The sequence below is a fragment of the Protopterus annectens genome, chromosome 6.part0 (assembly GCF_019279795.1).
Source record: "Protopterus annectens isolate FY-2018-M chromosome 6.part0, PAN1.0, whole genome shotgun sequence".
Taxonomy (NCBI): Eukaryota; Metazoa; Chordata; order Ceratodontiformes; family Protopteridae; genus Protopterus; species Protopterus annectens.
The window spans coordinates 692326838-692354558 of NC_056737.1; the positions used below are offsets into that span (position 1 = coordinate 692326838).

At 40.6% G+C, this 27721-nt stretch overlaps 1 protein-coding gene across 1 annotated transcript in view; it reads right to left on the minus strand.

The window, feature by feature from the left end:
- Positions 1 to 27721, minus strand: part of BRF1 (BRF1 RNA polymerase III transcription initiation factor subunit) — a 2040227-nt gene that overhangs the window by 1303242 nt on the left and 709264 nt on the right. Inside the window, exon 5 of the mRNA XM_044074370.1 lies at positions 13949 to 13980. Within this exon, the coding sequence (XP_043930305.1) occupies positions 13949 to 13980 (32 nt within the window). The remainder of the gene's footprint in view (positions 1 to 13948; positions 13981 to 27721) is intronic.

The following is a 27721-nucleotide window of genomic DNA, read 5'->3' on the forward strand; positions in this document are numbered from 1 at the left end:
ATTCGAGTCTATTGATATATTTGTATTCCTCTGTCTGCAGAATGCAATTACTGGTGCCAGGCACTTTGCCAGGCACTTTGTGAAGACCCTTAGGCGCAGAAGATAAGCCAAAGGGTAGTGCAGAGAATTGGTAGTGCATTGAGCCAGCTTTGAATCTGAGGTATCTTCTGATTGTTTGGCTGATTGGGACATGCAGGTATGCCTCTTTTAGGTCTAAAGTCACAAGCCAAGCCTTCTTGCCCAGCATGGGCAGAAGCTGCTTTAAGGTAAATATTTTGAATTTTGAAATAGGTAGTCAGTTGCCTTTGTTTGTCTGGTGTGAGATAAGCGATCTGGGCAGTTGTATTTAAGCTTGCACCCAGGAATATCATCTCTTGAGAGAGTACTAGTTTTGATTTATGTTCATTGACTGTGTACCCTAAGCATGGTAGTAATCTTTTTACAAACGCCAGATGCTGTAGTATAATGTCCTTGTTCTCTGCTTGTATGAGGCAGTCGTCCATGTAAGGATGTAGGATAAATTTGTATTCGAATGGAACTAAACAAAGCAATCCAATTCCGATAAAACTGTTTATTCCAATGGATTCCATTGGAATAAACAGTTTTATCGGAATTGGATTGCTTTGTTTAGTTCCATTCGAGTCTATTGATATATTTGTATTCCTCTGTCTGCAGAATGCAATTACTGGTGCCAGGCACTTTGCCAGGCACTTTGTGAAGACCCTTAGGCGCAGAAGATAAGCCAAAGGGTAGTGCAGAGAATTGGTAGTGCATTGAGCCAGCTTTGAATCTGAGGTATCTTCTGATTGTTTGGCTGATTGGGACATGCAGGTATGCCTCTTTTAGGTCTAAAGTCACAAGCCAAGCCTTCTTGCCCAGCATGGGCAGAAGCTGCTTTAAGGTAAATATTTTGAATTTTGGTATATCCAGATATGTGTTTAGAATAGATAGGTCCAGTATTGGCCTCCAGGCTTTGTCCTTTCTGGGCACCAAGAACAGTCTTGAATAAAATCATTGTCCCTGCTCTTGTTCTGGTACTTGTTGAATGGCCCTCAGGTCCATGAGGGATGAGACTTGTTTTTGTGCCTCTGCCTATTGGTTTTTTGGTAGGTCTGGCCAACAGTTTGTCCTTGACAGGGTATGAAAGTGAAACTTGTAGCCCCGTGACACTATGTTTAAGACCCATTTGTCCTGGATTATGTGCCAATTTTGAGAAAAGTGCTAGTTTTCCCCCTAAAGGTGCTGCCAGAAGATAAGTTGCTTGGTGCAGGCAGGGGGTAGTCATTGGGACTGTTTCCTGTAAGGCTGTGATTTGTCTTCTCCACTTTTGGAGGTAGAAGCACCCCATTGTTTAGACCAGTATGAACCTTGGGGCTGGGATCTGCCTCTTGGGCATCTGTATCTGCCCCTTTGTGGTCTGTCTGCCACTGGAAAGGACCAATTCTTTGTAGGCCAGTGTCTGCTAAATCTGGGAGGTTGCACCTGTAAGAAATCCTCGACTGTTTGCACAGATTTAGCTTTGTCCTCCATTTTCTTTAACACCTCTTCTGCTTTAACACCAAACAAAGTATCATGCTGTAATGGAACATCTAATAATTTTGCTTTAACATGATCTGGTAAATTTTGTTCCTTTAACCAGGCATGCATCCTAATGACAGAACCCGTAACAGCAGCCCTGCAGGAGGCCGCCAAAGAATCAAAACCACATTGCAAAGTATGCTTTCCAACTTGCTCAGCTGCATGCAATAAATCCTGCATGTCTTTGTTTTCTGCACCTTCAGAATTTATTAACATTTTCTGTTTAAGCAGTGACATACTATATTGCTGATATTTGAGCATATGAAACTGACCATTTAAAGCCCTTATAGCCAAGGTAGCAGAGGTGTAAATCTTCTTTCCCCATCTGTCTAATGCCCTAGAATCCCTGTCGGAGGGGGTAGGGTTTTTTGCAGTGGATGCCTTGACCCCTTTGGGACCCTGAGAAATAGTTTCTGGGTCAGCAGCAGAGTTTTTGAAAAGGAATTTATGAGAGTCAGGTACCCTGTAATACCTGTCCGGCTTAACAGGAGCTGGAGGTAAGGGGTCAGACTGGACTCTGAAAATACATCTACAATGTCTAATACAGGCGGAATAGCTAGGGGCCTGTGTTGTGGGAGTAAAAGGAAGTCCCTGAGCCTTTCCTTAGATTCAGAATAATCTTGGCTCTCCCAGTGGAAATGTTCCCTCATGGTATGCAAGGTTTCCCCAAAAGAGTAATTCTCAGGAGAAGGGGCTGAATGGATAGATTCTTCAGCATCAGAATCCTCATAGGGAGGAAGAGAGTATTCCTGATCAGAAGAGGAATCTGAAGAAATGGAAACCTGATCTGAAGATTCATATTCTGTCTCTTGCCTAGGCCTCTTATCAGGAGGGGGATGGGAACCCCTGATCAACGTAATTAAGTCTTCAGCCATTTTGAGCATGGAGGCCTGACCATGAGGCTGTTATACTTGTTTCTTTGTCTTTAAAGATGCTTTAGTCTTTGCCTTTGTAGCTGGAGTTGCTTTAATGTACAATTGAGTAGGTCTGAAAACACCCTCAGAAGCCGATGCCCGTTTCCGAAGGTCCAATACCTTGAGCTTCCAGCGGCCTAGGCGACTCCACGTGGGAGTCTATAGCGGCCTGCGGTTCCAAAGTAGCGGGCATCAGAAAGTGCCTCACTGAGAGTCGGTGAACTGGCGACTGGCCTAGAAGAAGCCTCGTCATCGGTTTTAGACCTCGGATGCCTGTCCTTTTCCTTTTCTTTGCGTTTCTTGTGAATTCCGGTAATCGGCTGACTATCCGATGGCATCGTGTAATTAAATCTTCTGCCAAAATAGTGAAATGCAAACTCGTACCAGTGCTTTATAGTGCGCTGGTTAAATCTAGCACAAAATCGACAATAAGCAACGTCGTGGTCAGGGCCTAGGCAAGGAATACAGTAAGAATGAAAATCCTTATGAGGTATTTTATTAACTTTTTCTGACATCGGTCTGGAGCAAGAAAAAAGTTTTCCCCAGTGGGGTACTTAGCTTTTAATGAAGACTTTGGATCTGAAATTCGAACATGAAAATCTCAGGAGTCGGCCTACCGGCACTTGCGAACTGCTTCTGCTTCGGGCACCGCGCGGCAAGAAAGACTGAAGAAAATGGCATTGGCTGCATCTTTTATACCCCTGGCGCACTGACGTCAGGGAAGAGGCAACAGCAACTGACGCTAGACCTAGACTTTGGAATTCAGGCCGACTGAGGGTAGCCTGCCAGCAGGATAACCCCAAGTGTAATGACTGCAACAGTGAAACACAAAGAACATCAATCAGACTAGCTAGAGAGGGAATAGAATCAAATAAAGGCAATACTGGAGCTCTTTCAGAAACTTTGGCTTAATGTGCTATTGGGGGATGGGGCAGACACAGAATGCAACCTTAGGGAAGGGAAAAGATAAACAGAATATAAAAGCACTGACGCACAAACTGGAGTAGAGACCATTCTCTTCCTATTGACCTACTACAAATGAAGGCACCAGGCTATGCGGAAATATACCAGTAACACTGTTTATGGAAAAAAATGCAATAATAAATGATTAAGGTTTAAAATCTTACATTATTACACAGCTCTGCACCACTGTGAATTAAACTACAAGACTATGGGTCAGCAGGGATTAAGATACAAATGGATAGCTTTTACAAGTAGTTCTACTTGTGGAAACAGAAGTGTGGAATAACAGAAAAACAATCTTCCCGCAGCTGTTAATAAAACAAGACTAAGGTCCCAGAACAAACTTAAAAATCCAAACAGATGGAACACAGCAGAAAAGTACAAAGTATTATCACCACACAGGTCACAAAGTACAACTCAAATATTTAAACAGAATTGACTTAAAATAATTCACTCCTCTCTCTTGCCTTATTTTTTGAAAAGCTAGTCAACTCTGTTTCACACCTCTCCAAGTCTTGGGCAACAAATCAATTCTGTTAAGATATCTAAGCTAACCCCATAAAACAATGCATTTTTTATTATCAAACTGCTTATTAAAGATATTTTTTATTAAACTAAATCAGCCAAACACCTAGAAGCATATTTCCCTATAAATAATTTATAACTCAGTAACTATTCCCTTTGCTAACTTCATAAATTATGCTGTCTGCAACTTGCCTATACTTCCTAGTTGATTAAATTATAAGACAGAGTTATTTAATAAAAAGTAATTATTACAAGTCTGCTTAAACCACAAATATTCATCTCTATACTCTACAGGTCTAAGTAAATACTGAAAAAAAAAATCACACACAACACATTCACAGTATAAATAGGGCATAGTTGAATATCCTTCTCTCAACAGTAGGATCCCTAATATCCAAGTAATTGAAGAACAGAAAACTGATCCCTAGAATTCAATAAAATGCTTAACACCCACAAGAAATGTCCAGTGTGGGTTGGTCAGTTAGTGCAATGGAGAAAAACGTGATTCAGAGACAAATTTAGCTGCAATGAGAAAGACTTCATTATCAACTTATTACCACATCTCTGAATCAAACATTAGTGCTGTCAGACCCAAGTGAAGTAATGTTCTGTCTAGCAACCCATACATTGCATTAGCAAAGGCACCCCCCACGTGTGCACATGCACACACACGCTCCTACATTAACAAGTTCCCCACAACTGATTACACTAATCCATACACTCATGCCTATGAGTACAAATGCACACATCCAGACTCTCAAATTCCTACCTAATCTCTCTAGTGTGAGCACCCAGGCAGAGAAGAGTTGCGCATCCACACGCGCGCTCGCACACACACATTCATACAGACTCATTCGTAACCCCTACAGACATATAATCACTCATTGCTGGGCTTACCTGCATTGCTAGTACTGCCATTGGATTGAATGGTGGCCATGTTTTGATGGTCACCTTTTCCTCCTGCAGCAAAATTTTACTTGTCTGAGCAAATCAGTTGTGACCATTTCTGTGGGAGAGAATGTTTATAATTAGCATTAACTTGTGGTTTTGCCCACAAGATCACTCTCCGTAATGAGGCCCTCAGCAACAGAATTGACTCCAAAGTGGAAAGGCTTAGTTAAAGCCTAGTTAAGGATTACACCTCCTGCTAAACTTTTCTGAATACCAGGGAATATGTTTAGTTTGGTATCAAGTTTCACTCAACACATCACTCTGACAATATGCTAACCAACCCGATAAACACCACTGAATATCAGTGCTGTGTGTTCCAATACTGTGTATAAATAACCAAATCTTTAACAATGAAATGCAGGCCAGAATTGACAAAAAAGAGCAACTCACCCCACTTCACAAAAATGCTTCAAATTTCACAAGAGTAAAACTCTCACCTTACCCAACCTGTAAAACATTTTCTTACAATGATCTTGTTAGCACACCAGAACACATGCTCACAGCTCAGCACTTCAGATGCAGCTGTCAACTCTTTCCAAAGCCCAGAGTCCATAATCAACAGATAAAAACAGCACCACTCCTTTTGAACAGGAGACAGCTAACATGACAAACCACAGATGGACAATATTAAAATGCAATTTTTAAGGTCTGTGGTGATAAAATTAGTATTGTTCTGAGGAACATAGGTGGGATGAAAGCACTTAACTTGTTTGATACATCATTAAATTCACTTTCTGCACTAGCCATTTGGATTTTTTCCTGTTAGATTTGGTTCTCCCAATGAACCTTGGATCAGTCGTCTGTTTGGGTTTAAATGTTTGTTGATGACCATTAGTGACAAGGTGGAATACACTTTTCTGTGGTTATTAATAATCTGCAGTATGTGACAGACAATAGAAACATGCACGTACTATTTCAATGATAAAAAAACCCTTTCCCCTTCTTTCATATAAATGGTCCCTACACGTAATCAGAATGCCACTGCTACTTTGTGAGTGAGGAGAAACTTCTGACAGAAACCCCATACAACCCCCAAATGGAAACAAGAACTTCTTTGTTACAGAGTCTGTAAATAGATGCTAAAAGAAATTTTAAGTTACAATCTGGCAGCCATTAACAACTGTAATCATAGTTCCTTATCAGGCTCAATAAAAGTTATATTTTTCAAATTAAACCAGTTTTCATTGCTGTAGGCAGTGAATTTTATTTACAATACTCTCAAAATCTAAACACCTGGCCTCTTATGAAAAAAATTCACCTCTAGGAAGATAAACACCCACTTCTAAAGAAGCACTTCTGACTCAACTGTTATGCTCTGAAGTGAGGGAAACAGTAAAGCATGACATCAACTGCTGTCTAAATTAATGGTGTCACTGCTTACCCTACATACACGAGGATGGATAGCCTCTGCAAGCCATTATATGTGGCAGTGAGGGAACTGTGACTAGATAATGATCAGCTCACAGTCTCTATTTCCAGGTTCAAATTAGATTTAATTTTTTAATTAATTTAGGATAATTATTTTACTACTACAGTAATTATACTAATTAAAATGTTTACTTGGAACTAGCAGGTGACCATGTATGTTTTCTTCTTTTATGAGGAAAAATCCAGTAATGTCAGGACCCAATACAGAAAAGTACAGTTTTGTACCTACCATAAATGTAGATGTCTGATAGGTATGCATCTGCAGTCATAACATATGGGTTGTCCTGCCTCAGGCAGCCCTTCGGTCGGCCGGATTCCAAAGTCTGGGTCTGGCCTCGGCTGATGTCGCACTTTCCCCGACGTCAGAGCGTCTGGGGTATAAAAGCATCAGCCGACGCCATTTTCCTCCGTTTTTCTTGCCCCAGATGCCAGGTGCCCTCTAGGAAGGCTAAATTTGGATAAAAGCAATAAAGTTCCAAACATTTGCAAAATTATATATATATATATATATATATATACACACACATGTATATACAAACAAATACACCATAATAGATTCCCCCAGCTAGCTAAAAGAGGGTAAGCACCCTAGGAATACCACAGAGGGGTAGGAGGGAGGGTAAACCTGACTGCAGATGCATACCTATCGGACATCTACATTTATGGTAGGTACAAAACTGTACTATGTCCTTCAAGGATGCATCTGCAGTCATAACATATGGGTAGAATACCATAGCCAATCTGGGGGAGGAGGTACTAAGAAAAGGATGGTGTAGTTAAGATCCCCTGCAGGACTGCAGTAGCAAAACCTGCTCTGGATCTGGAGTATAAAGGTAGATTGTAATGTTTGGCAAATGTATGCACGGAGCTCCAAGTAGCAGCTTCTAGAATGTCCTTGGTAGCCACCCCTCATAGGAAGGCTGTAGTGGTGGCCGTGGCCCTTGTGGAATGAGGCCTGATGTTTGCAGGAACTGTCTTTCCATGAAAGGAGTAACAAAAATGAATGCAATTTCCTATCCATTTTGAAATTGTCTGTTTGGAAATTGCTTTTCCTTGCACCCCAGTAGCATATGCTACAAATAGTTGGTCAGTTTTTCTGCTACTTTTAGTTCTGTCCAAATAGTAGCGTAGTTGTCTGTGTATATCCAGGGTGTGCAGAAGTTTTTCCCCTCTATTCTGTGGATTTGGGAAGAACGTAGGCAAGTGAATAGCTTGGTTCAAGGATACCCTAGATATCACCTTTGGCATAAAAGTAGGATTGGTTCTTAGTAAAACTCTGTCCTGATGGAAGATAAGGAATGGCTGTACTGCCATTAAAGCTTGTAACTCAGATACTCTTCTTGCTGAAGTTATTGCCAGAAGGAATGCAGTTTTCCAAGACAGAAACTGTAGATCCGCTGATGCTGCTGGTTCAAAAGGTGGAAGTGTTAGTTTCTCCAACACAAAGTTGAGATCCCAAGCAGGTAGAGGAGGTTTTCTTGGAGTTTTAATATTTTTGATCCCTCTCAGAAATTGCCTGAGGAGAGGGTGTGAGAAAATAGGTGGATCCACATTGTATTCTGCTGAAATTGCTGAGGCATGAATCTTAATGGAGGAATAGGACAGGTCATTGTGGAACAATTCTGCTAAGTATTCCAGAATATGTGTCATGCTTGCCACTGTCACATCTGAGCCTTTTGATGTGTTCCAAATGAGGAATCTTTTCCATTTAGCTGAGTATGTCTTCCTTGTGGAAGGGCGGCGAGCTTCCATGATAATGTCCTTCACTCTCTGTGATAAAACATTTTGATTGGGATTTAAGGAATTTTCCAGGCCGTTAGCTGCAATGTTTTCAAGTTGGGATGCATGATCTTGAAATTGTTCTGCGTCAGAAGAGGAGGCCATAGGGGTAGAGGCCATGGTTTTGCCTGTGACATGCTCCTCAATAGTGGATACCAGTGTTGCCTTGGCCAGTCTGGAGCTATCAGAATCACTCTTGGTTGTTCCTCCCTGATCTTCAGTAGAACCTTGTACATTAATGGGAGAGGTGGGAAGGCATATACTTTTAGAGCTTTCCAGCTAAAAGAGAGAGAGTCCACCCTCCAAACTTGTGGGTGGTATGTCCTTGAGCAGAATGTCTTCAGTTGATGGTTGAGGGGTGAGGCGAACAGATCTATCTCCGGCATTCCCCATGTCTTTGCTTTGAGTTGGAAGATGTCTGGGTGCAGCATCCATTTGTGTGCATCCATGGTAGTTCTGCTTAAGCTGTCTGCCAGTGTATTCTCTTTCCCTGGCACGAACTGGGACTGTAGTTGGATAGTGAGTTTCAGGCATAGTTCCCATAGATTCATAGCCAGCCGGCATAGAGGGTAGGAGTGTGTGCCTCCCTGCTTATGTACCACATGACCGTGGTGTTGTCTGTCCTTATTAAAAGATGGCCTTGATGGGGGAAGGGTTTGAAAGCCTCGATTGCATGCATCACTGCTAGCATTTCCTTTTGGTTTATGTGCATGCGTAGCTGCCCTTGAGACCATAGGCCTTGGATACATTTGCCCTCCATGTGTGCTCCCCATCCTCGGTCTGAAGCGTCCGTGGTGATGGTTTGTTTTGTTTTTGGTTTGTTGAAAGGCAACCCTCTGTTGGACTGGCAGGCCTGAGCCCACCACAGGAATTCCTTTTGAAGGCAAGGGATGATTGGTATCAAAGTTTCTAAACTGTGACTGTGTTGAGACCATACACTCCTTAGGTACCATTGTAATTTTCTCATATGCAGCCTGGCCTGTGGTATCAGAATTATGCAGGATGCCATGTAACCCAGGGCCTGCAGGATTTTCCTTGCAGTAAGCTGAGTTTGTCTTGTCAGAATCATGAAGTAATCCGGAAGTTGTTTTTGTTTTTCTTCTGTGAGAAAGGCCATTTGGGTGGTTGTGTCCAGATCTGCACCCAAAAAGGTTATCCTTTGGGATGGAACCAGTCTTGACTTTTGGATGTTGACTGTGTATCCCATGGCCTGTAGCAGGTGGATGGCATAGGCCAAGTCCTTTATCAAATTTCCCTTGTTGTCCGCTTGTATAAGGCAGTCGTCCAGATATGGGTAGATTTGAATCCCCTGAAGTCTGCAGTGTGCGATTACTGATGCCAGGCATTTCGTGAATACTCTGGGCGCAGTAGATAAGCCAAAGGGCAATGCTGAGAATTGATAATGCTCTGATCCTGCAATAAATCTGAGGTGTCTTCTGCAACTTGGTCGAATAGGGACGTGCAGGTATGCCTCCTTGAGATCTAGAGTCACCAGCCAAGACTCCTTGCCCAACATGGGAAGAAGTTGCTGTAGGGTCAGCATCTTGAATTTTGGCACAATGAGGTAAGCATTCAGTGCGGACAGGTCGAGAATAGGCATCCATTGATTTTCTTTTCTTGGTACAAGGAATAGTCTGGAGTAAAATCCTTGGCCTTGTTCTGAAAGTGGTACCTTTTCTATAGCTTTCATTTGAAGCAAGTTGTTGATCTGCATTAAAGCCTCTGCCCTCTGATTTGGTGGTAGGTTTGGCATTCCATTTCTTTTTGGCAAAGTGTGGAAGTGGAACCTGTATCCTTTGTCTATTATTTGCAGTGTCCATGTGTCCCTTGTAATATAATGCCAGTTTTTTGAAAATAAAGCAAGCTTTCCGCCCAAGGGTGCTTCCAGTTGAGCCCTGGTAGGCGGAATCAGAATAAAGTCATTGAGCCTGTCCTGGTGTAGTAGTTCTTGTTGCTGCTGTTGCACTACTCCTCTGGCTGGCAGGCTGCCACTGACGGCCTCTGTAGGAGCCCTTCGATTGGCCTCTGCCTCTGGATCGCCTGTTCCTGCCTCTCTGGGCTCTGTCCGAGTCTGGAAAGGACCAATTCTTAGTAGGCCAGTTTCTACTGAATCTTGGAGGTTGTACTTGCAGGAAATCCTTAACTGTTCGCACAGATTTTGCCTTTTCTTCAAACTATTTTAAGACCTCCTAAGCAGAGGAGCCAAATAAATTCTGTTTCTCCATTGGAGCATCCAGGAGTTTAGCTTTAACATGGTCTGGCAAAGATTGTTCCTTCAGCCAGGCATGCCTACGAATAACTGCCCCAGTCATAGCTGACCTAAATGAAGCCTCCAATGCATCATAGCCACATTTTAAGAAATGATTACTAACCTGCTGTGAGTTGTGTACCAAATCCTGAAGGGATTTACGGTCAAGGGGTTCAGGAGAAGAAAGTTTCTTATTCAGTTCATCTAACAAATACTCTTGGTACTGTATCATATGAAATTGACAATTTAATGCCCTGACAGAAAGAGTTGCAGAAGTATATACCTTCTTTCCCCATCTCTCTAAAGCTCTAGACTCTCTTTCAGAGGGTAGAGGATTTTTGGCAGTGGCGGCCGCAACCCCTTTAGGGCCCTGAGAAATAGTTTCTGGGTCTGCAGAATGGGCCTTATACAAATGGAAATGTGAATCCGGGACCCTGTAGTATCTATCAGGTTTGGCAGGGGCCGGAGGGAGAGTATCAGGGGCTGTACTGACATCATTGTACACATCAATTACATTCAAAACAGGAGGTATAGCTAAGGGCCTATGTTGAGGCAAATGTAAAAAGGTCCTTAATCTTTTTCTGGAATCAGAGAATTCCTGACCTTGCCATTGAAAATGCTCTCTCATGGAGTGTAGAGTCTCACCAAAAGAAAACTCTTCAGGAGGGGAGGCCGAAGGGATAGATTCTTCAGCATCAGAATCCTCATAGGGTGAATAAGCCTCCTCCTGGTGATCTGACAACTCAGATCCATCCGTGGACTCATCAGAAGTGTGTGGGTCAGAGGGGTCAGTCCTGGGCCTTTTGTCAGGTGGAGGGTGAGAGGCCCTGTCTGGGTGAGGTTGTGAACCTCTAATCAAAGAAATAAGGTCCTCTGCAAGTCTGAGGATCTGAGAACTAGAGGAAGGCCTCTGGGAGGTAGTCTTGGGAGGCAAAGCTTTAGAAAGTTTATCAGCTTTAGCCCTAGAAAAGGCCTTAATGGACATGGAAGCAGGGGGCCTAGCTGCCCCACGTGCAGGAGTAGAAATGTCCAAACGTATGGTGTCGGACATTTCCTGGACACTGGTTTCGGTATGTAGGTCGGTAGCCGACTCAGCCGGGGCCTCCCGGGCCGCAGTGGTCCGTTGAATGGATTCAGAAGAAGGAATCTCAGAGGACTCTGTTTCGGCCGAAGCAGAGACACTCGCGGTAGGCCTTACCGTGGTTTCAGCCGAAACCGCGGGCCGCGAGTGTCTGTCCTTGTCCTTCCATTTTTTCACTAAATGCGAAGTCGGAGTCTCCGACGGCATTTTATATGCAAAAGTGGCCCCAAAAAATTCCTCTGCAAACTCCGACCGACGTCTAAGAGTTCGTCGGTTGAAGGAAGCACAGGCTGAACAGGCCGATACGTCGTGGTCTGGGCCTAAGCAAGGAAGGCAGTAGGAATGGAAATCTTTATGAGGTATTTGTTTCCCACAAGTTAAACAATTATTTACTTTGTCTGACATCGGCTGAGGCAAGAAAGAGTCCCCAACGGGGTACTTAGCTTTTTCGAAGTCTTCGGTAGCTGAATTCACTGGATCTGACCGACCAGCACTTGTGAACAGCTTCTGCTTCGGGCACCGCACGGCAAGAAAGACTCAGGAAAATGGCGTCGGCTGATGCTTTTATACCCCAGACGCTCTGACGTCGGGGAAAGTGCGACATCAGCCGAGGCCAGACCCAGACTTTGGAATCCGGCCGACCGAAGGGCTGCCTGAGGCAGGACAACCCATATGTTATGACTGCAGATGCATCCTTGAAGGACATCACCAATATTTGCAGAAATAGCTGCTTACCCTCTTGCTGCTGTCCTCATAAAATATGTATACCTGCAGTCTACACATTTACAGAAAAGATCCAGAAGCAGACAAAAGTGTCAGAGAAATATCCATACAAAGAAGAAATGTAAATGGCAAAACTATCCTCTTATACCAAGGTGTGGAGAACAAATATTTTACTTGGTGGTGACAAATTCTGTTTTTCTGACTTCAAGGCAGCACAGCTCGGCTACTGTCTGCATAATCATGACATTACCAGAGATTTACTCAACTCTTTTGCATTCCATGGGTCTGCTCATTCTACAGTGATTAGTGCTATCAAGTTCACTTTACTGATAGCAGGGAGCAATACAAAAGTCTCTCTCACCCTTTCAATGATTGTAGCACTCAGTTGGCTGCTTGTGGCCAAGTGAGGGTTTTTTTCTTCAAAATGTTTTATAATTTGGTTGAGGAAAATTTAATAGATCTATTTCAAATGATTGAAAGACCACATGATCGAATCAGAAAAGATCAAAATATCAGAATGTCAAACTGGTTCTCTTTTATAGTCAGTCCACATCATGAAAGTGATTTTTGCAAGCCCTGCATCCCACATCCCCTACCTATTATATATATATATCAACTTACTCAGAGGTCAGTCTACATTGGGGAAAGGGCAAACACCTGAAGCCCAAAAATACCCAACCACCCCTGGAAGCAGTTCAACGCTCTGAGATTCGATCTTCTTGGATTTGATCATGTGGTCTTTCAATCATAAGACCAATTTTTACTTCTCTACATTTCACAAATGTTGTTCACAGTGACAGAGAGGAGAGTGGTTTGGAATAAGTAGTGCTGCCTGCCTCTGAAAAGCTTACATAAACTGCTGTGTGTCCATACAGTATAACACATACTAACCTTTGGAGGGGCAGATAAGAATCATAGAAGAGATCACAACAACAGTGCCAAATCCTCACAATGTAAGATACCCGCCTATAGTAAGTCTGGACAGAATCTTTTTCTAAAGACTAATGGAGTTTGGTAGTGTTGAGGGTGGTTTTCATCTTGTCAATAGGTAATTTGAAAATCCTTGTTAGTAACAGCCTTGTGTGCATAACACTAATTAAACAAGCCTACATTTACCAATTACTCAAAATGTTCAACTTTCAAAAGAATATTAAACATGGCTAGCTATATTTAAGAAAGGCTTGACAACTGAAAAGACTGCACATACAAGAAACCAAACATTTAGAAAACACAAATGGGCAATAAATATGCTATCATGCTTTGACAGATGAGAAAAGTACAGGCCCATACTTAGGACTCAAAGTTTGCTGATTCCAGAACCTACTTCCTCTGTTATTCTATACCAAGCTTAACATATGCCCCCTCTTTATGCAGGACAGCCCCCATTTCTGCTATATTTCCCCCAACAGTTACATAAAATAATTATTTTGCATCTGAAATACCTTAATATAACATAAAACACAATTTCTATTAAAGTGGGGTTTTATTTTGGTAACAAAGTCCAGTCCTTAGCACTGGTTGCAGGTGTTTTTTTTCTACAAATATACACATTTCCACAACGAAATTTCCTACTTTGGGCACTTGAAAAGGTGACAAGCCTATTCTATGCTGACCCTGCTGTGGCAAATATGGTATATGCTTATGAGGAACTCATGCTATACATTTAAAAACAATGTGCCAGTTTCACTCTAGAATAATTAACTGAAATAATGAACAAAAATTAAAGCTCAGTAATTGGGCTTCTAATATAGCACTTACCTGAAGAAGATCACTGAGATCCAGCAACATATCTGAATGCAAGTCAAGGAACACATTCGCATACCAATACCACTAGTTTATACTACTAAAATATGGTTAAAATTAGAAAATACAATTAAGCTTCAGTTGCAATTTGGGACTTTGTTACAGCAAAAGAAGTGATGTATCAAAAAATCTCTCTGCAGAAGGAAGATTAAGTTGCTGAATCAAATGGATATCACCTGATGCATCTCTCCTTACTCCTAATCACAGATCATGTTTTTTAAATAAAAAAAGCGTATTAAAACAGCACTATGCTGTGAAACCAGACATACAAGAGAAAGAAGCATACGTACGTACCTGCTGTATAATAAATATTTTTATTGGATTTCATTTGTAATGAAGATGGACTTGAATCACACACAACTACACTTCATTGCCTCCATGTTCATTATTGCATTCTCACTTTCTTCTGGCCATTGTTTCAGAAAGTTACAGCAAAGTTACAATCTCTGTGACATCCAATGTGACTATGTAAACAGATCTCATACTCTAACTGGATAAGGCACGCAGTATCCTATTAGAGTCAGACACATTTCTGAAGGAACTACAGATAGGTGAGTTATGGTCTGAGGAAGGAGTATTAGACTTAATACAACATATTTTAAGAGAGAGAGCCTGAAGATGAATTTAAGAACTTAACAAAAGCTGAGTTCAACTTAGAGAAGAAAGTGTGCAGAGTTGAGAGGAAACATTTTCTCTCTCATTTCATCAGAAAAGGATTTTTCCCATTAATTGTGACCTCAGAGAACAGGAAGTGTGGTGCATAAGCTCAATTATGGGTAGAATGGGATGCACGGGTAAGTTAAGAGTAGAGAGAAGCAGGTTTGTTAAAAGTTACTGGTTGAAGGGTTTAGGATATAGCCACATTATTACTGGCTATTCACTTAGTGAGATTTAGTTGCAATAAACAGACTGAAAAGGCAAAACATTTTATGGGCATCCAATGAATGTTTAGTTTTTTACCCAAGAGACACTAGCAGTGATCGAGAATCTTTGTGGAGCCATAAGTATTACTTCACAATTTTTTCTTGAATCTTGTAGTAATGCCTAACTAGTTGGAAGAATGAAAGAGAACTTTATTTTTAACAACATTTTATGCTTTTCTACAAGTGTTACATCAATCTTGGTGTAAAGACATGGACACCCATATATACAAAAATTGTGTAAGAGACGAGAGAAAACCAGATTTCAGGGGCATGTTAGTCCTCTCTAGAAAAATTCCAGAGCAGTAACTGTATCAGTGGAGAACCTAGTTCTGATCAGTGCATAATGGTAGATTATTAAGATGTAGAAGTTATTTTTTTAATGAGAAATCCCTACCAGAGACGACTTTTGTTGAAATGACTTCAGATGTCTGACGGACATATAGAAATTAGAATGACGTTATACTCACCGACTTTACTGGGCAGGACCTGGACAGCCCCCACACATCTATGTAGTCTACCACTACTATCCATATAAGTTGCACTAACTCATTGGAGGTGTTTACTTTAACAAGTAAAGATAACAGATGGTGGGGATCTGAGCTTGTGAATACTTAGTGGAAAAAGGGTATCATGGATTTGGTATAATGGTTAAGGTGTTTACTTCTCACACCAGAGGTACACAGTTTGAATCTCATCAAGGGAAATCGGATAAGCTTAAAATGGCCTACAACAGCATCTAGACTTAGCTATGAACCTATGAATCATCCATCCCTAAACAGCTCGACTTTGTTGCTCACGGATTTAAGCTGTCTAGGAGCATGCATCTCACAGAAACACCCTGATTTTGGCTCATTCATTTGGTCTATTTCTTCTAAAACTGTTGATATTCTGTCAATTAATTTTAAATAAACCCCGTTTTAGATAGTGGCATAGGTACACATTACATTAGTAGAAGAGAAAATAGACCAAACTAACATTTTTCACACATACACATATATATATTTTAATCATTGTTCACTCCAGCATTACATAAATTACTCCGCTCCTGTCTTCCTTAAATTTCACTTCTAAACATACTGCATGCATCATTCCCATAAATTCCATTTCCAAGTAATTTGTTTCTTGCATGTTACAATGATCCCACTCCAGTTGTTTTACCTCATTTATAATATTTAGTAATTCAATTACAGTTGGTTTAGATTTTGATCTACATTTTCTAATAATTGCTTTTTTGGTGGATAACAGCATTAAATAGCAAGTCCTTACTATGTCTAAGTAATTCAGATTGTGTCCCAGCTCAAAATAATTATTTCCTTAGTTACAACAATTTGCTTCCCCAACATTTCTGACAAAGTACTCTGGTAAGAACTTTTTTAAATCTGCCAACTTGTTATTATCCCAAAAAACATGTTCCCAATTATCAATCTTTCCCATTAAACCTCTAGGATTTGATATCCACATTAAGAAAAATTATCTGAAGTTTGCATGCATGTTGTTTGGCTTTTGGTTAGGGGTCGCCACAGCGGAACTCTGGTCCACTAATGATTGATAGTAGATTTTTATGGTGCCGAGTTGCCAGCCCGATGCCCAACCTTCAACAAAGGCACACCTATTAACACATCTTTCGGAGGCCACTCGACCGCAGGGAGGACATGCAGACTCCACACAGAAGGCAATCCAGCCGAGAATCGAACCGGAGAACCTCTTGCTGTGAGGCAACAATTCTACCGCTGTACCACTGTGGCTTTTTGAATGCATGCATGTAAAAATACTTAAACACTTCCAAGCAAAAATCTTAAACCACCTACTTTGTTGCATACTCGAGAGCCGTACAAATGTCATCCTGTTGTTTCTTGGTAAATTTCCTTTTCATTCTCTTTTCCAAACTTTTCTCTGATTATTGTCATGCAAAATTTATGTCCTACTAATTACACCTTTTTAAAAGCAGCTTCTGTCCTAGCCTCAGCTAAAAACTCTATTAAGAGCCGTCTTTCATTCAGCACTCCCCTATTCTTTTCACTTTGCCTATGCTCCATTATCAATCCCTAGTAGGGAATGTGGTCTCTAACCTGAAGTCCAAACTTCTGCTTGGCCTCATCATCCCACACAGTTACCTTTTCCTCTTAACATCTTGGTTCTTTTGCAAATTTTCTCCAACAAATTCCTGCCCCCCCCTTACCTTTCTGTACAACTGCTTGCAGTCATAGGTTGGTACTAGGCTATCGGCCCTAGGGCATATACAAGCCTAGCCATAACAATTCCCTGGCTATTTCTTCCCACAATATTTACTTCCCTGGACACCCTCTGTCTAGCAGGGTGACTGACATGATCCCCGGGGTGAATTTCCTATCTCCCATCCAATTGTCAAGGATCCGTATGGGTAAATCTCTTTTCTCCACTTCTGTGTTGAGTTAGTTCTTAGAATATGTTCTAGTAATTTAGAAATCCAATATTCTTTATGGTTATTTCCCTTAAGGACCTGCATCCAAAATCATTCTCTCTCTCTCCTTATGTTTCAAACTTCCTACCAGTTTTATCACCATCCTTTTCAACTTTGATTTTTAATAATCTTCTTCTGTTAGGTATATATGAACCTTAATGCAATATCTCTAAAATATCCCATCAAATCAAGTACTCCTAAACCACACTGTTCTATAAGAATCAGGTCAAACTTGACTCCTTGCCCAATTCCCACCCCAAATAAATCTGTAACTTCTTCTTTGTTTTGATAAAAATATGACTAACCAGTATGTACAACTAAAGGGACTAAACACATTTTTACTGCTTGTACATTTCTCTCCATAGCCATAATCAAGAGTTTCCAGTTTCTCATTTTTTATATTATATTTTTGGCCTCTTCCCACAGATCCTAACTTGCCATAATAGAATACTTTTTAATTTATATACCAAATGTCCCCACAAATATGGGTACTGCTAAACCAATTCACATTTGGGTACACAGTTTACTGCTATAGCTTTTATCTTCAAATGACTTGAAACTGTGTCAAAATGTTCCAGGACACCAAAGCTTCCATTTCTAGATTTATCCAGTAAAAAATAATATCTGCAACTAAAATTAACTTTTCCTGATTGCCATGCCATTTATTTTGAATGTGTGAATCCCTTATCTTCTTTGCAAGTGCCTCTAAATATACAGATATATGGTAAAGAGGATAATCCTGCCTGGTTCATCTGTTCTAACAGCCTGCTGGAGAAGAACCTTCCAACCTTAATTCCTGCTTCTGTCCCTTCATATATTGTCCCAATAGACCATATTATTCTATCCTATCAAGGTATGCAAATTCTATTACCCTACTTAAAATCCCAGCTGGCACAATCAAACACTTTTTCAGTATCAACACCCATCAACAATAGCAGCATTTTCTTACATTCTATTTTCCCCTAGATCATCATTGTTCAGTTAATGTGGTCAAATGCTTGTCTCGCCCTCAAAACATAACACAAACTGACCCACATCCATCAATTTTAGCAGCAACTTTGCCATTTATTTGGCTAGTATAGACAAATACATTATAATCCAGATTTTGGGTGTATATGAAGTTGGATCTGAAGGGATTCTTCCCTCTTTAGGTAAGACAGCTACCAAAGCTTTCTTCCAAGATGCTAGTACTTGCCCCTCTTTTAAAATAATGTTAAATAAAACTTTTCACATCTTACCACTTTCTTCATTTTCAAGCTCCAAATTTCAACAGAAACACCATTTATGTCTGGAGACTTCCCTGTTGATTTACTCATCATCATTTTTACTTCAGCTCTTCCTAACTTAGCTGTAAAACTGTTGAGCCTCATCTTCCAATAACCTTGGGATAATTAAGTATTTGCTGAATATTTCCATTTGGGCCTTTTCTTGTTTTCCCACATCCTTCTGTTTTATACAAGTTTTCATACATTTTCTGCAATATATCTAATATCTCTGTAGGATCTCTGGTTATTTTACTTGTAGGCTCCTTACTTTCTGATGCCCAGATTGCTCTGCTAAAAGCTTTTATACTCTGGAATTATCCCAAAAAATGCTTAACAGCAACCTTTCTAAACTCTTGCATTTTACCCAAATACTCACTTCTTTTTCCCATTAGTATTCTGCATTTTTTCCTTTTCTTTTTCTTTGAAGCTTCCCTTATTCTACAGTTCTTTAACCATTGTCTTTCTATAAATAGTTTTTACTTTATCCCATATCTCTCTCTCATTTTTACCATTTTTCAACTTCATTTTAATTTTGTTCCACTTACTATTCCTTCAGAAAATATTTCTATTTTACATAAATCTCAGATCACTTCTATCCATTCCTTAAATTCCTCTCTTTTTAACAGCTTAAGTAGGAAATCGCCAGTGTCTCTTTCACTTAATTACCATGCATCTTTATTTTAGTTATTGGTGTATTATATGAAAGGGTTAACAGATGTGTATCAAAACTTTCAATTGTATACACATGCACCTGTGAAATATAGCTCCTATCCAGCCTAGCCCAGTTATTGTACATAGAGTAATAATATGTACATTTTCTCTTTGTTCCTGCTACTGAATTAAAATCTTTCACATCAAACATTCTTATACTTTTTCAAAGTTTACCTTTTTTGGTAATAGTTTGCCTTCTACGTCCCCTGATAAAACCTCAGTATCGCAAATCAGGTTCTAGTCCTCACCCACACATAAAATCCCCTGTTGAAAGCTCAGCATTCTCTCAAAATTCTCCACAGCAGCCGTTTTAGGTGGAATATTATGCATGTCAGCATAATCCTCCTCCTTTGTGAATAACCTTTCCTAACAAATTTATCATTATTGTCTTTTTTCCTCTTCCAACACTAAAAGGAGTCCTCTATAGCAATCAGTATTATTATTCCCATTTTCCTTTGTCCATGATATTCTGCTGATTATAATCTCTGAAATGCTTTTGTTGTCACATTCACAAGCTCACATAGGTTCACAGGTGTTTACCAGGCTAACAACCACAAGGGCCTTTTTAAGCCTAGCCATGCATCCCTAATCTCTGACAAGTTCTGATACCCTTGATGAGTGTAAGCAGGGGATTGGGAGATGAAACATTTACACACAGGGGCCTGGAAGATGAACCATTTATAGGTTGCCTGTGTCCATTAGAGACATAGGTGCCAAACCAGGGATGATTAGCCAAATGTGTTTCCTGCAACACTATTTGCACTCCGCACTTCTTAATATAACTAATACTCCTCGTAAAAATATGGACATAGGCGCTATTATGATATTACTACCACCCATTACATATAACCGATCTTTTGAATGCATATCTCCAACTTTTAGCCTTTGTGCAAACACTTAAGGCTGATGATCTCTTATTTAGTTGCTTTGTCTCATCTGCATTTGAACCTACGTCACATTTTAAGACTTTTCGCCTTAGTGAAAACAAAAAACTCCAAAGCACTAAAAACTGTTAAACAAGTAGTGGTACTAGAAACGATGAGAGCGGGAAGCAGATTAAAAACTGTTTATTCGTAAGCGCTTTCGGCTCAGTTAATACCGAGCCTTCATCAGACAACGTTTTTGTCTGATGAAGGCTCGGTATTAACTGAGCCGAAAGCGCTTACGAATAAACAGTTTTTAATCTGCTTCCCGCTCTCATCGTTTCTAGTACCACTACTTGTTTAACAGCCTTAGTGAAAACACTAACACAAAACTTAGATTTTCAGATACTCTAGCCTTTTTTTTTTTTTACTTACAATGTAGACACACGCACACAACTACATACATTTTCAAAAAATGAAGTTTACACCTGTAGATAGGAGCAGCTCCCCCAAATTGATGACGGCACTTACAGGCACTAACTACATATTCTAAACTTAAGGGTTCCCCCTGCTAAACTGCATGCAAGAGCTTGTGCTCTCACTTAACTGCCATATGTTCTTATCTCTTTGCCCCTCCCAGAAGTGAAGAGCATGCAAGTTTTCAGTAAACATTAACGTTTAGATCTAAGAACATGCACTGGATGCCTTTAAATTAAATGCATTAAATATTAAAGCTGTTGGGTAGGCAACTACTACTATACCTTTTTTTCACTTCCCTCAGTTTCAAACTTTATTTTTCACTGAACTGTTTGCCAATATACCCCTAAATGTTAATTACAATGTTGCTTGTATATTTCATCCAGCAGGCAGTGTTTGGACATCTCATGACTAATTGCTTGCACCTGCAGACTCCTTGTGTCCAAGTAAAAGCAGTCAGTAATGAAAAACACCTAGTAACCTTACAAATGCTTAAAGAATCTTTGCAAATTTTACTTAGAACACACTGTTTGGACATCTCATGATTAACTGGTTGCACATGAAGACTTTCCTCCCAAAGAAAGCATTTTCTAATGGAAACTAGTAGTTAATGACTTTGCAAATGCAAGAAATAACTACCATTTCCATGTCTTTCATTATGTTTATCTTATTTTTAAATACTATTTACTTAGAAAAAATATTTCTAAACAAGTTCTTATATGAGGTGCTCATCCACTTGAAAACTACAACAGCTGCTGGAACAGCATGACTTGTAAGACAGCTATATTAACCCCCGGTTAGTAGGTTCAGACTGTCCTTTTTCTGTAGCGAGATACGTCTGTAAGGAAGACATTAGCAGGATAAGGCAAGCATGTCAAGTATAAACAATGAAGGACAGCTTGGATGAACAGGAAGAGTTACATGAAGCAACAAAGAGCCATTCCCGATGCAACAGAGTGTACCTAAGAAAGGCAACAGTCAAGCAGCAGCACCATGAGTTATCAACAATTCTTTTAAGCAACCAAATCACTATACCAAAGTGCAAAGTAATCAAAAGGTCAGGACATTTCCAGTACGGCAAATGAAGAGATAAGACAGTAAAACATTTCCTGTACAGCACTCTCCCAAAACCATGAAGTCTTTTGTCCAGTTCTCCTGTCCTCGTTCTGAAAAAATAGGTTAAACAGGAAGCAACACAAGATAGGAAAGGTGATACAAATACAACTCATGAGAAGCATGTCAATACCTTGTGTGCAGCCACTGGGAAATCTGTGCAGAATGCAGACAACAATCACCACCATGGGGTAACCATGGAGACCCAGCCAGCTTGCATTTCACAGGCATGAGTTAAAATTAACAGCAGACATACTTGGGAAACACACACACAAACATATACACATATATACATACATATATATATCACACACTCGGGATCCATTTAGTACATCGAATTTAAGTTTCAACGATACGTAAATTTGCAGGTGCACTTCCGCGAAAGTTCATTTTGTCAAAAATGCACTTTCATGTGAAAATAAAAATAAAAAAAAAAAGAAGAAATAACATGCAGTTTGCATATAACTTTAGTTGTACATCAATGCTTAGTGTTGATGTACAAATAAGCAAACTAGTGCTGAGATCATGGTGGAGTGGGGATTATTCCCTTTTCCCCACTGTAGTGCGATCTTGGAATGAGAATAATAAAGTAGGGTGGTTGCAGGGGGGCTTGCCCCCCTGCAAAAGATGTTTTTTTTTTTTTTTTGTGTGCTTTTGGTTTTAGTTAGCCGATCGCTGAAGTGCACTTTTGCTGAAGTGGGAATCTACTTTTCTTTTTCGAAGAAGTATAATTTCGATGAAGGAAAGAAAAGTAGATCCATATATACACGTATACATATATGTATCTATACGTATATAATGTGTGTGTGTGTGTGTGTGTGTGTGTGTGTGTAGGTATATTTGTTGTTTTTAAGAAGAAATGGTAGCAATCTTGCAAGTGAAGCACATACCTAAGGACAAATGAATATAGTGGAGGAATATAGATGAAGAAATGGGAGAATTTCAATCCGGGAAAAGTAGGTCAACAAGAACAACCTCAACATGGCGAGAATGAAACAGCACCAATCTTCTTTTGCCATCACTACATGCATTTGGGAAGTACACTATGCACAAGAGCAAAATAACTTGGGTCAGCCTGTACAAGTCATTAAGTGGAACACATGTAATCACTATACAAAAATAAGCTACTTTTCATTAACTAATTAGAAAAATACAGATGCATAAAAACTTTTATTGTGCGGCTACAGATACTGTTTTGAACTCTCATGATGTACATGTCATCTCTCTGCTTAATAATCACAGGCAAGTGCATGTACTTTCCAAAATGCAGTAATTTATGGGAATAAATACCTTCAATTACAATACTTTTCATAAAGACAAGAAAATGTACATTTACAATGAATGGACTTTCAAATGATTATTCTAATTAAGATGCTTAAAGGGATTGACCTGGTCTACTAAAAGTTATGAAGAAGATCAAATGAATAAGTGAGACTGTGCCGTCAAATAACTGTTTTTAGAGTATATTAAAAGAGATTAGATGCATCAGAGTTTCCTGACACAGGCTTATTACCTGCTAAATGATCCGTAATCAATTACAACGTGGCTGACTGAACAAATCACACTTGCACTACAAGTCAGCATCAAAGGCAATGGAGTCGATCAGCTGTGACAGCAGCAATGTCAGTACCTTTTTGATAACTGCACACTATCCTGTGTCATTAATCTGCCTCTTTACGACGTACAAAAGATAGTCTGTTTTCAGTTTTTCAATTACATGCCTAGCCTTATACAGAAAGCCTTTTTTTTTTTTTTTCAAAAGAGGTTTACATTATCTTCCAGTTTCTTAGCATTTTTCTTGTCCATCTACCAAACACCATCAAAGCCTTTCTAAATTTCCTGCTACTCTGGATGTTTCAGCTACTTTATAAAACAAGGGTTTTTCCCAAACATAATTTCAACTGAGGGAGACAAAGTGTATACTATGTATACACTTTCCGAATTCAAGAACAGTCCTAGCACAATGCTTGTGCTATTTACTCAGAAATGTTGCACCAAGTGTACATACGTACAGCCCAAGGAAAATCACTTCTCATGAAAAGCCATACAATGTATTATTTTACACTTTAAATCAGATAAAAAAGCTAAAAATGTGTTAGGTGATGAGTTCTGATCTCGGTCTAATGTAATTTACAGGAACATGCCTTATAAGACATACAATCTGGCTTTTAAAACCCTTTTTAAAAAGGTCATCAACAGTGTGCACACGAACTAAAAGTTTTAAGTCGGGTTTCCTTTTTAGAGAACAGGACTGGGTTTATACTGGGAAATAATGATCAGCTAGCTTCTGCGACAAACGCCCTTACCTTTTTGTCTACAGAAGAATTACATTTAAGTGCATCATCATCACCACTCTCATCTTAAATATCCCAAACAAGTCGATAAAACATAGCATCTGGATCTCGCGTTGTATTCAGTGGTCAGTGACTCAAGGCAACCATAGGTAAATGTTGTGATTAACTAAAAGAAGAAACTCAATTAACCTTTTGCAAAAACGATACTTAAAATACATTTACTCAGAAGCATACTTTAAGGCAAAAGAAAACGTTTTTATGACACCACTTGAATCAACAAACTTGAGAAATAAGACACATTCTTATTGCATCACATAATCTAAGAGGATCCTACTTGACAGATTTTCATATCATTCGCCTTCGGTTTCTACCGGGTTGGGGGGGCAGTGAAATGAATAAAATGGAAAGTTCAAGGACAATTCTGAAATGATTTTAAGATGAAATGAGGGCCATCTGTAACAGACATCTGCTCCTTGGAAAATACCAAATATGTGGGGGGCTTGCAGGTCTGAGATTCTGCAAGCACAGATGATGGCTGCTAGTTAAAAGCATATTCTACGATGCAAACCATCACCAATGAATCACCATTTTGACAGGAAGAGGAAAACCTGTCAAGTTCAAATGTCACAGGAGGAGAGGTTTTTCAAGGATGAGTAAGAATGCAGATTCTTTTATTAAACTACTTTACCAACCAGTGCTAGGCCACACTATTGCCTTCAAAAAGGCAATAATGGGAGAAACAGCTGGCACATGCATTGCGACTCTGAAATAACTAAGGTACAAATCATACTTGCCTGTAAAGTAATTTACTGGTGCAGAAATATGGAACATTTCACCCAAATAGGCTCATATGTAGGTACTAGGCTATCTGCCCGAAGGCATTTATAAGCCTAGCCAGAATGTGTTGGCTTTCGCCGCCCCCTTAGATTAGTTCCCTGTGCCTCTGTCTAGCAGAGCCACTGAAGTGATCCCCGGGGTAAACTTTGTTTCCCATCCACTCGTCAAGGTTTCTCTTGAAGAGCGTTAGCGAGGAGCTCTGCCTAATGTAGATTGGAATCTTGTTCCAAAGCATGGGAAGTCACTGGGACAGGAATCTATCCCTCCAGCACGTCCTATTTATTGTTGTGGTGAGGTTTAGATACCTCGAGTGTGTGGCTCGAGGGGATAAGGTTTTCTTTAGGTGGTGCATGTCCATCAATTCTGGGTTGGACATGGCCTTGTATGTCAGGCAGAGATCACCTCTGAGTAAGCAGTATGCAACCAAGTACAGCTGGAGTGTTTCAGTCGAGCTGCATAGGGCATCTGTTTGAGGGTAGTGACCCTCTTGGTGAGGTACTTCTGTGATCTTTATAGCTGTTGCAGGTGTCTTGTATAGTACATACCAAATGGGGCGCTGTACTCTATGATAGGTCTGATGAGTGATGCACAGAGGGGGCCCAATGACCTCTTTCGATCTGGATGCAAACCCTTTTGTGATTAGGTGGGCCACACAGAAGGATTTTCTAACCACTTTGGCAATGTGATTATCAAAGGAGAGATTACTATCGACTTGAGTTCACAGATCCCTTATTATGTTTTCCGTATTTAGGGGACTACCACCTATGTGGTAGTTTGTGTGTACTTTGTCTTTTCCAAAGCGGATGACTATGCACTTTTTGGCATCTAGCTTGAGGCCATGATTTTGACACCAGGTATCCGTCTCAGTGAGACCTTTTTGGAGGATGTTTGTGTCAACACGAGTGTCAATTATAGCCCCTAGTTTGCAGTCTGCCAAATTGGTCAGCCATAGTCCTCCTGTGCTTGCCTGTACCTCTGAGAAGTATATGTCGAACAGGAGGGGTCCTAGGACTGAGCCCTAGGGAATGCCACTTGTAACTGGTTTAGAGTCAGACCTAGCTCCTGCAACTCTCACCATGTGGTTTCTGTCCGTGAGCCAGTTGGCAACCCATCTTGTGACATAGGGGTTTATATTCAGGCTGGTGAGCTTGTCTATAATACCAGAATGGGGAATGGTGTCGAAGGCCTTTGCGAGGTCTAGTAAGGCTGTGTGTACCACCTTTCCCTCGTCTATAGCCTTGTAACTGTCTCAAAGAAGCCCACCAGGTTTAGGAGGCATGATCTGCCCTTAAAGCCGAACTGGGTAGGGTCCAGTGTTTGGAGGTTCCCAATGTCTCTATTAATGAGTTCCATGATGATGCGCTCCATAGCCTTGCAGACCAAGCTAGTCAGGCTTATAGGGGGATTGTTCCCAGGGTCTGTTGTACCTCCACCTTTGTGGAGTGGAATAACCGTTGCTGTGCGCCACTCTATGGGTACATAGCCTGTGGAGAGGCTGAGTTTGAACAGTGTGTTTAGGTGAGGGGTTAGTTCGTCTTTGATCTCATGTAGGAAGCAGCCTGGGACACAGTCCAGTCCCATTGATGCTGTGTTTTTGGCTTTGGAGAGGGCTGTTTTAACCAGAGTGTCTGTGACTTCAGGGGCTCTACATTCTTCTGGTATGGTTATGGGCCCTTTTGGGGGTAAAGAGGGGGGTGAAGTTTGCACTGAACCTGTCTGCCAGGATGTTGGCAATATCGGTCGGTTCAGTGTATTTTGTGCCATTCTGCACCAACTCCGAGCAGATCTGAGCATTGCCACTTAGATTCTTGACATAGCTAAAGAATGCCTTGTCGTTATCTTTGGAGTCCTTGGCAATTTTTCTTTCGAAGCTAGCCTTGGATGATTTTATGAGGGAACGTAGTTTCTCGCTGATACTGATCAGGGATGTCTTCCATTCTTGGGATTTTACTCTTTTCTGTACTAGTTTCCTCCTTCTACTGTATAGCTTGTTTATGGCAGGGGTCCACCAGACTGGTTTCCTTTTCTTGGAGGAGTGAGTCTTGGTTTTGCTCGGGATAGCATGTCCATGCATTCTTGTAGGTGGACATAGAATGCATTAGTAAAGGATTTTGCAGTTTGGACAAATTATGTTATCCTTTAGTATGGGGGCTTTGAAACTTTCCACCTCGGTCTTAAGTAACATGAAGTTTGTTTTTAAAAAGTTTTTCATGGTGGTTTCCTTGTCTGGGGGTGGAGGCGGAATGTGGATATCCAAAGTGATTTGTCTATGGTCAGATCTAACCAGCGAGGGGTTGACCTCTAGTGTGGAACCCAGGTCGCCCATGTTGGTGATGTCCAGGTCCAAAATGTTGTCACCTCTGGTGGGAGTGTTGACCAGTTGATCCAGGGCGCTTGAGTTTATAAATTCTAGGAAATGTTGGGCAAGGGAGTTAGTACCAGAGCAGTTCTCCCAGTTAATGTTTGGGTAATTGAAATCACCCAATATTAGGGTGTGGTAGGACCTTTATGTTTCCTAGTGTTTCCAGAAAGGCGGAATGGGGGTCCTGGGACACGGTGGGCGATCTGTAGCAAGCTACAAGTTGAATTGCAGTTTTGCCCATTGTTAGTTGCACATGGATGATCCCTGAAGCATCATGCTGTGCCACTAACCTAGAGGTGTGGGTATCTTTGATGAATATGGATACACTCCCACCTTTTGTATTTCGGTCCGGGTTATGTGGCCGAAATGTATGGTATGAGTTGTAGCCCGGTAGTGCTGGGGTGCTCTCTGGAGCCTTAAGCCAAGTTTCCATTACTGCACAT